A 9,713-nucleotide genomic window follows, 5' to 3' on the forward strand; every position below is an offset into this window, starting at 1 on the left:
CCCACAGCCTGCAGAGGGAACCAAGTCACGGGCAGGGAAGTGCCTGCTGATCGCGAAGCCGATCGTGAAACCGTCTGGAAACTTCTCACCCAGGCCGGCAGCTGAAGGCTGTCTCGGCTCGTTCCGGCTGCAGGGTGCTTGGTGACACGCTGTCTGAGTTTACCTGTGCAAATCGAGGCTCCCCCACAAAGCCCAGAACATAAATCACAGCTCAAAGACTTTGTGGGTTTTCTACAGCTTTTTTTTCAAAAGGAGGAACTAACCTGCACCGTCGCTGCCAGGTTTCAAAGATCAGGCAAATAACACAAGCACCAAAAAAATCAGAGGTGAAAACAGCGTATTTCTGAAATCATTTATTGACTTTACCACACAGAAAAAAGTACAAAGAAATATAAAAATTCTGATCCTTCAAAGCAAGGTGCGTTGCACTGCAGCAGAAAACAAACCATTTGCTGATTCAACCTGGCAAGGCAGCTGGCCTAACAGGAACATTTGGCAAAAATTACGTACCGACAGATACCATCCATTCGAAAACGTCGTGTGTCCAAAGGGAAAAGGTTTCACGCACCTTGACCAGTTTGAAACACATTGCATAAACTCAAATCCCATTTTAAAATTAAACAAAACAGAAATCAACAGAAGTCATTCCCAGAGGTTTCACGCCGTTGGGTTACGGAGGCTGCTGCCAGGAGCAGGGCACCTGGGAGCTGCTGGGTAGGAGGAGGCTGAGCTGCGAGCCCCCCACTGCCACGCGAGCTCTGCCGGCCGAGGCTCCTGCCCTCAGTGCTGGCTCAGCCTCTCGGCGCCTTCCTGCTTTGCTGGAGCCACCAAGCGAGGTGACAGCTCCGGCAGAGACGTGAGGTTTGATCTCAGCAACCTGGTAAAAAGCTCGTGCTGCTCTGCTCGGCACAACCTGACAGTGGAACACCGATCCGGACGCTTGAGGTCCTGCTATCAGAAGCTTCAGCTTGCTATCAACAGCCCAGCGCTCTCAACAGGGGTGGGATTTCCACCAGAACTTGGAGTGAGAGAGGACTGAAAGACATCTGAAAAAGCTCGTGGGATATAAAAGCAAGCAGGTTGTAAAAAAGCCTTTGTAAACTATTCTTCAATGTTTTTTTTTAAAAAAAAAAAAAAAAAAAAAAAAAAAAAAAAAAAAACAGGACAAAGCAGGAGCACAGCACAAACTCTAAGACTTCAGGAAGGAGCAGCTCAGATGCACGTGGTATTTCACGTCTTAGCAGACAGTTTCCCCCCACTGGCAGCAGACAGCAGCCCCCAGCTCCCACCCCGCAGCCTGTCCATATACCAGCCACCCGACAGCGCGCCTGACTTTGCAGTCATCAGAAACAGTGACGCCTTGTTGCGCGAGCTCCCCCCCCTCCCAGACAGAGCATTTCCCTCCAGGGTTATGTTCCCAGACTTGTTTTCCTTTCTCTTCCCCCCACCTCAAACTCCCGCTCACCAAAATAGCCTCTAGAAGTACTTTTAGCATCAGAAGTTTACTACAAAAACCTTGGGAGCTATTTAAAGTCAAGAGGTACCTTCTCCCACTCGCCCTTTGTGCCGACAGCTAGGAAAAAAAAAGAAAAAAAGAAAAAAAAATATTTTTCTCTTAAGTGGGTCAAGCTGTGCACACAGCCCTCAGATCCCCTCTTACAAGAGGAATGAATCACAACAGAATACAGCTGCAGCTTTCATCTCCAGGCAAGGAAACTGGGCCCCTGTCAGCGTGACTATCTTTGGCGACCGCAGGCAGATCACCAATCGTCCGCAACCTCAGGAGGCTGCAGGAGGGCAGGTCTCGCACCACGAGGCGCTCCTGTGGCCAGCGGAAGGGAAATCAGCCCCCGAGCTTGGCAGCTGAAATGGGGACAGGATTCTTCCCGTGCAGTCAGCCGGCAAGGGGATGACTCACCTACGGTCGGCAAGAGCTTCGGGCGTGGAAGCTTACCCGTGTGAAGAGCTCTGGATGCGTCATGCCGTTCTTTTTCCTGCCCACACCGGGGAAAAAAGCACAAAATAACAAGCTGGGCAGGCACTTCGCGCGGTCTCCCAAAATGCCCTGTCTCAAACAAACATCTTTGGAGTAGAGCTACCAAAATAAGAAGAGCGTCACAGCTCTAACTCAGCAATCAACACGTTTTGCAGCCTGAAATACAACCGGTACGTCCCCGGCCCTGGTTTAAGTGCTCCACAGTGATACCGAGGCAATCAGTGCCAAGCAGCTGGCCGTGTGTACATTCAGCGACACAAAACCTCTCACAGCAGGGGCTGGCAGAGGTGCGTGAGCAGCCACGATCCCTCCCAAGGGCAGGGCACCTGGCTCAGGAGATGCCTCCACGCAGGAGCCACGCGGAGGCAGCGCGCCCCGCCGCGGGCTGCGACGGCTTCGGAGGTGGTGCTGCGAGCCACGAGGCGCCCACGGATGCGCAGTCCCAGCATCGGCAGCTTCCTCACCCCTCAGTGAGCCACATTTCTTCAGCAGGAACTGACCCAAGGACTTGGGATCCACACGGAGGCTCGCTCAGCGCCGCAGAGAAGAGCGTTGAACACTCACGGGCCTCAGCGCCGCGTTTCTGAGGGAGGGGGCTGAAGGGCTGAGGTTTCTCTCATCCCAAACGCGGCCGGATTACCGCACACTCCGCGTTACCACCCAACAACATTCTACAGCAGGGAGGAAATCAGCCTCTCAAGCCTGCCATAACTTCACTGCAGCGATTAGGCACAGGGCTCTGTAAGCCTGAGCGGCCCCTTCACAGCATCCAGCTGAATGTCATCAGTGCAAGCACCCCAGCTGCGGGGACTGCGAGGGAACGACCCCTGTGGAGGAAGTTTAAGCTACAGCCAAAGGGCCAGGGACAGCCCCGGCACCTCCCAAGATGCGCATTACAGGGAGAACCTAGGTGTCAGACTGACATTGTCCTCATCACAGAGAGAAAGAAAGCAGGAAAATCAGATCAGGGTCCTTGGCGGATAATTTCCAAGCTAGTGCAATCAGCCTCGCTCCGAACCTGAGCATCCAAATAGAAAGGACAGAGGAAGAGATCTCTGTGCTGGTTCCGAAGGCAGCTCTATGACTCAGAGGAGACAACCACATGGCTCATTTCGCAGGCAGACTTTTTTTCAAGAGCAGACGTAGGTACAGTAGATGGCCAATTCCACTTCATTTGGACGCAGGAGTTCTGCCAGGTGCCGGGAGCTGGCTTTTCGCGGGCCACAGACTAGAGGCTGGCCGCCCAGGCAGAAAAGCAGCTCACCTTCAGGCAGCTGAGAAACGCATTTTAGGGAAGTGAGAAGTTTAACGTTACCAAGGTGCAGGTGCAGAACTAGAAGCATTTCTCCTTCCTGTCCTCTGAAGTCCAAAGACGACAGCAAAGCTACGATTCAGAGCGCTACAGCAGGGCAGTCGGTGGGGTCCCAGGATTCCATCGCCGGGCATCCTTGTTCCATTCAATACCTGAGGAGGAATCTAGATCTGGAAAGGCAAAAGGAGAGGTTTAAGCAATGACCCTGATGGAGCAGCAGGGCTTCAGAGGGCCGAGCCTCTCTGAGGAACTTTCAAACAAAAGCCGAGCCCTTTCCAACTGCCCGGCCACCCGACTGCGCCCCGGGGGCAAGTCGGGAAATTCCTGGCAGGGGAAACAACTTCCCCAAATGTTGCTGAGGTGAAATGGGGAGGTTTGGGCTGGCAAACCAAGCGGCCCTTACCTTTTGATCCAGTCTCTGGTAATCGCCAGATTTGGGCCGTCGACCGCTTTTCGATCTTTTCCCTTCCAGAGCAAAAGCAATGATCTTTGGAGAGAGAGAGAGGCAGGGACAACGGGGGCAGGTCAGTAACAGCCACAGACATTTTTTCTCACTTCAAACAGAGCCAAACTTCTGCTGAGTCGAAGACAAGCTCCACTTGCCTCCTTCTACAGACCACGTCATTTGAAAAAGCACTCGAAATAAACAAGTGTCATAATTTAGAAGCAGCTAAGATTGAAAGCAGGCAACGAGGAGGTCTGCCTAACGTGCAGAAAAAAGTAAGAAGCTGTTCTCCTTTTCCCCACCTCAAAAATAGCTCTGCAGGAGGGAAAAAGCAGCCGACAACAGCTCTGTGCTCTGAGCTGCGGCCCTCTGTGTGCTGCTATTTAAAGAAAAGTCTTTTGCAACCTGCTACAGAAAACTCCTCGTCAGTGAGAAGCACGGGGTAACTTCACACGTCGTTTCCTTTCCTCCTCTCCCAGCTCCATTTCTCGGAGCTCAAAATAACTGCCAGAGCTGGGGCCACCCGATTTCCATGGAGACCCACCCTCCTTGTCACAACACCCAAATTCATCCCCGAAACACGCCCCAACACCCCTCTGCTCATCCCACAGCGGCCGACACCGGGGCTCAGATCAGCGCTAACCCACACCACTCAGCAAAAGGGGAGGCTTCGGCAGGAAACCAAAGACAAAAACCAAACCAGAGCAGCAGAGGGGAAAGGGCTGCAGCCGAGCACGTCCCAGACAGTCTGGCAGGAAGCTCCCAGCCCAGCAGGTGCGGTCTGGGCAAGGAGCAGAGCCACTCACCTTGCGCTTGTTGTGGTAGGCGACATACAGGGCAGCGACGACGATGGCCGTGGTCACCAGATAGGCAAAGAAGTGGCTGTTCTCCGACTGCTCCCTGGGAGCAGCAGGGTTGCTCTTCTCCCTCTCCTTACTAACCGAGGAGCCCCCGTTGCCGTTCCTATCCCCATCCTCCTCCTCTTGGAGCTCCCCGCTGTCTGGAGAGCCTTCATTGTCAGACTGTGTCGAGGGGTTTTTCTCTCTCTGCGAGTCCGTCTGAGCGCCCTGGCTGCTGCCTTGCTTGTTGGTGCTGCTCTGGCCGGCGCCTTGCTTGCTGGTGTCGCTGCTTTCCTGCCCGTTGGTGTGCTGCTGGCCTCCATTTTCCCTCATCTTGCTCTCTTCCTGGGGGTTACCATTTTGCTGCCTGCTGCTGTCTTGCCCATTTTTGCTGTTTTCCTGCTCGTTGTTGCCTTGCTGCTGGTCATTTTCCTGCCTGCTGCTGTCTTGCTCGTGGTCCTTCTTTTTCTGCTCATCATTTTGCTGCTTGTTTCTGTCTTCCTGGTGGTCACCATTTTGCTGCCCATCACTGTTTCCCTGCCTGTTGCTGTCTTGCTGTTGGTCATCGTTGTTGTTTCCCTGGCTGTTGCTGTCATGCTGCTGCTCGTTGTTGTTTCCCTGCCTGTTGGTGTCATGCTGCTGCTTGTCGTCCTCGTTGTTTCCCTGCTTGTTGCTGTCTGGCTGTTGGTTGTTGTTGTTTCCCTGCCCGTTGCTGTCGGGCTGTTGGTCGTTGCTTTCCTGCCTGTTGTTGCCCTGCTCAGTGCTGTTTTTTTCCCCCTTGCTGCCATTACCGTCACTGCCACCACCTGTCTGGGTTTCCTTCTCTTTCTCGGTGTTGCTGTCACCATTTTTCTGGTTTTCGTCTTCTTTTTTATCTTTGTCCTTCATAGTATTTCTGTTGACATCGCTCTGGGTTTGCCCACCAGCGTTGTTGCCATGCTGTTCGTGATCTTGGTCACTGGGGCTGCTGCCGTCCTGGTGCTTGGTGCTGCTGTTCTCTGACCCCCCGTTGTCTCCGTCACTCGGGGGATTGCTCTGATCCCCGTTTCCCGTGCCCTGATTCCGTTTTACCTTCCTGCCGTGCGCTGCCAACGACTCGAAGCTCTCCCCCCACGCTGGGTTCCCGCCGGACCGCTGAGGGGCACGGGGCAGCGATCCCTCAGCGAGCGCGGAGGTGCTGCGGGTCCCGGGGAGCTCCACGCCCCTCCACACACCTGCAACAAGCACACAGCCCGCCGTCAGCGCCCGCAGCCACCGCAAAGCCCGCCCGTGAGGCAGCCCCGGCCCGGGGGACGGAGCGGAGCGGCCCCAAGGGCCCAACCCGGGCCGGGCGCAACAGAGACCCCGTCCGCAGCCCCCCGCGGGGCGGAAAGCCGAGAGCCTGCACGTACCCCAGCGGGACCCAGCCCCTCACAGGACCCCACAGGACCCCCCTCGAGCCTCCCGGCCCGGCCCCGGCCGCCCCCGCTCACCCCCGGCCCCGGCGCCGAGCAGCAGCAGCAGCAGCAGCCGCAGCGCCATGGCAGCCCCGCTCTGATCTCCCGGCCCGCTTCCGCTTCCGGCCAGGCGGCGCCGCTTCCGGGAGGAGATCTCGCGAGAGGAGGGGGGGGAAGGCGGGAAGGGGCGCCAAGAACAGCGCGCTGGGAGGGGCGGGGCTTGGTGTGAAGAGGGGCGGGGCTTGGCGAGGAGATGGGCAGATCTTATGGGCGGGGCTAACGGTAAGGGGTGTGGCTATCGCTACGGTGGGCGTGACTTGTTGGATAGGGAACTGTGGGCGTGGCTTTGCGTGGTGGGGGCGTGGCTCGGTCGGAGTGGGCGGGGCTTATCAGCCTGCGGGCCGCAGCCCGGGCCGGAAGCGGCGTTTTGGGGCCAAAGCAGCCGGTTTTGGGGCCGGTTCCCACCGGTTTTGGGGTCGCTCCCGGGCCCCGTGCAGCTCCCGGGGAATGGCAGTCACATTGTGCTGCGCCTCCCTCCTCCATTTCAGTATTTCTCCTGCTCGCTGCGCCCCCCTCCAGGCACTCCTCATTTCCGAGGATATTGCCCCAAAATCAGGGACGGTTCCGCGGCTGAGCCCCTCGGTGCCGCCAGCCCTCAGTGCCATGGTCCTGCTGCCGCCGTTGCCCACCACCTTCCAGTCCCGTGTTGCCTCGGCCATCCCGGGGCGCTCCGGGTTGTCTCCTGCTGCGCGCTGATATTTTGGGGCTTTTTGGGGGGATTCTGGTAAAATAAAGAGTTCCAAACCTTCTTGGGTCTTCTGTGTGTTCCTTACTGCTACCCGGCGAGCTCAGCTGTCCCTCGGCGAGGGGAATTGGGCAGGGGTCGCGGCGTTCTTCGTGAGGCTTTCCCCCAGCTTTCCCTTCCCTCCCCACACCATGACTGTGGTGCCGGGCCTCCAGGCGCGAGCTGTGCCCGCAGGGCTCCGCAGTCCGATTTACAAGCCCAAATCCCAGCTGCCTTCCCCTCAGCTCGCTCCTTTCCCTTCGGACCAGCGGATTTGCCCAGCAGAGCCCTCAGCCGTCTGACTGCGCCAGGCCACACGCGCTTCCCGGTGTCCGCTCGGTGTCCCCGGAGCCACCTCATCCGTCAGGCACCCTCCTGCGGCGCTGAGCGCTGCCAAACCTTCGAGGCCCAGCGAGAAGTCTCCAGAAGGAACTGCAAGGACGCCACAAATTCGTTAGCCTCCCCTGTTTAACGCTGAAATGCAGAAAAACAACGCAGCAGCATCCAACACGCGAAGGGAGCGAGTCCTGCGCAGCGCTAATGCTTTGGGGAATAATCCCGACTTGGCCTCAGAGCATGATGGATTATGTGGTTGATTTTTCTTTCTTTCTTTTTCTTTTTTTTTGTTTTCAGCCCGCTATTCAATTCAATGCATTCCAATAATCCTAACGGCTCGGTTCTGCCCATGCCTGCCTTTCTAAGGAGACAGAAGAACAGTTGGCCCAATGCTTTTGTTGAGATTTAAAACAGACAAGCGAGGCTATTTCGCATGCCCAGCCAATTCGGCTTTCACTCACACCCCTGGAAGTCAAGAGTAACTGAACCGAGGCCAAGTTCCTCTGGATTTACAACAATGCATCTGGGAGCTGAGTTCTGCCCAAATACCGAGCGCGGGGCTGACATCAGCGCAGCGCCGGGTGGCTCGCACCGGGCTCGCTTTTCTCCGACCCTTTTCTTGAATAAAACTCGATGAAAAGGACGGCGAGCGTGCCCGGCCCCGCGCAGCGAGGAAGAGGAGGGCTGAGGGCCGCTATCGCCATCCGCTGCAAAGCAGGAGGAGGAAATTCCCGTCGGGTCCCACCCAGCTGCTTCCCAGAGCTGCTTCCCACTTTCCAGGGAAGAGCCAAGAGGCCGAGAGCCGCCAGGACGCATGGATCTGTCCTGCCCTTGGGCACCGAGCAGTCCCCAGGCCCCGCGACATCACGGTGCTCCGCGCTGACAAAGCCCTCACCTTGCCACAAGTGTCCGCGCCCCCTCCCCTGAGGGCTGATCCGGTCAGGATAAAGGACCGAAAGGAGAAACAATTAGCAAATGGAAGAATTTAACGATGCTAATTAAAATGTATTAAGTGTAGCCACCGCCTCTGCACCAGCTGCTTTGGCAGGAGCCCGGAGCCCGCGAAGCGCCGGCCTTGCCCCGGTGCGGAGCGGGGAAATGGGACATCTGGTGTGCCCCCCCCGGCCCCTCGCGAGGAGCGGGCTCGAGGAAGCCTTTGCCTCGTTTGCTGCTGCTCGCCGGGTTCGCGGCGGAGCCCCTAATTAGCTCCATCTCTGCAGGAGACCCCTGGGACCTCATTAGGCATTTCAATTAGTGAATAGCCAGAGCTGCGTCGGGAGAGGGGGCTGGGGGCCGTTGGATCAAGATGGCTGCAATTAGGCAAGCGGGCGGAGGTGACAGAAGCAACCCCGCTTCCCAAAATAAAATAAATAAATAAATAAAAAGAAAGCGGGGAAAGCACCAAGCTGGCTCCCAGATGCTCCCCGCGCGCTCACCAGAGCTCTCCGAGAAGTTTGCTGCCGAGCTCTCCACGAGGCGTTCGCCAGCTCCCAGCAGGACGACACAATGGCTGCAGCGAGCCCAGGGAAAAACGTCACCCTGGTGGCGAGGGGATGGGAGGGACGCGCTGCCCTCGTCCAGCGCCCGGTGGCATCTGGAGCCAAAACGGGGACAGCAGCAGGGTCACCAACACAGGGACGCGGTTATCGGATGCAGTTGGGATGTGTGATTAAAAAGCAGCCTGCAAAGGGGTGGATGCCTTGTGTTTTCAGGGTAACAAAGGGAACAAACTCAGGAATCTTTGGCCCCAACCTTGGGTTTTGTTTTGTTTTTGTCACAAGTTCAGTGAGTGAATTCTCTTAAGGGGGAAATAGAGCGGGAGCGCTGCCCGGCCCCTGTGCCCAGCTGGATCTCGGCTCCCAGCTCGGAGGACGCGTTGGGCATCGGCAGAAATGCAGCCCAAAAGTTGTCCCGAAAAGAGGAGGGGGGCTACAGGCCCCTTTGCCACAGCAGCACAAACTGAAACACGCCGCCCTTCCTGCCACAGCCGAAACCCAGAATTCCTCTCATTTGAAGCGCCTCCAAGAGGACGAAAAACCTTTGGCATTTTTCTGTGCGTTTTATCTCACGTTTTTCACCCAGCCCCATCGCTTCAAGCGTGACGAACGTGCGGATCCCCCGAGCAGCCCGGTTAAACCAGGAGAGGTTTAACAGGAGAGGTTTAAACAGGAGAGGTTTAAACAGGAGGGGCTGCTTCAGCGTGCTCGTCGGAGCCCGAGCAGAGCGTAACCGGTCTCCTCCTCGTCTCCCCCTCGTCTGCGGGAGGAGCAGAGCCACGAGGGCTCTCCTGGGCCGCAGCGGCCACTTGCTCCTCTTCCAGCAGGGCTAATCCCAGCCCAGCCCAGCTCAGGAGCACGGCGAAAGCATCGGAACAGATGTTCCTTTTCTGTATGGGAAAATGCCGAGTAAAACAAAGAAATATTCTCCTGCTGAAGACCAACATCTGTTTGAAGCTGTCTGGCTCCGGTTCAGACTTTAATTCTTGTGACAGGTCTCTTCATGCCTTTAATTTCCCATGAAATCTAATTCAAGAAGTTGTTTGTCTGCAGCCTGCTCCCGGTGTTG

At 56.7% G+C, this 9,713-nt stretch overlaps 1 protein-coding gene across 2 annotated transcripts; it reads right to left on the reverse strand.

Annotated features, from left to right (window-relative positions):
• Positions 1-338: 338 nt before the first annotated feature.
• TGOLN2 (trans-golgi network protein 2) lies at positions 339-6,145 on the reverse strand. 2 transcript variants are annotated; one of them, XR_014619165.1, is made up of 5 exons: positions 6,065-6,145; positions 4,560-5,806; positions 3,712-3,795; positions 1,661-3,478; positions 339-1,573 (listed from the first exon to the last, which is right to left on the reverse strand). XR_014619165.1 is itself a non-coding variant. In XM_084302448.1 (4 exons), exons 1-4 carry the CDS (start codon positions 6,111-6,113, stop codon positions 3,473-3,475), a joined length of 1,386 nt encoding a protein of 461 aa, XP_084158574.1. In that variant the 5' UTR covers positions 6,114-6,145; the 3' UTR covers positions 339-3,472. The 2 variants fall into 2 exon arrangements, 1 of the variants encoding a protein (XP_084158574.1); XM_084302448.1 differs by having other exon boundaries at positions 339-3,478.
• Between the last annotated feature and the right edge of the window lie 3,568 nt (positions 6,146-9,713).

This window comes from Netta rufina, assembly GCF_964035555.1.
Source record: "Netta rufina genome assembly, chromosome: 27".
NCBI lineage: Eukaryota > Metazoa > Chordata > Aves > Anseriformes > Anatidae > Netta > Netta rufina.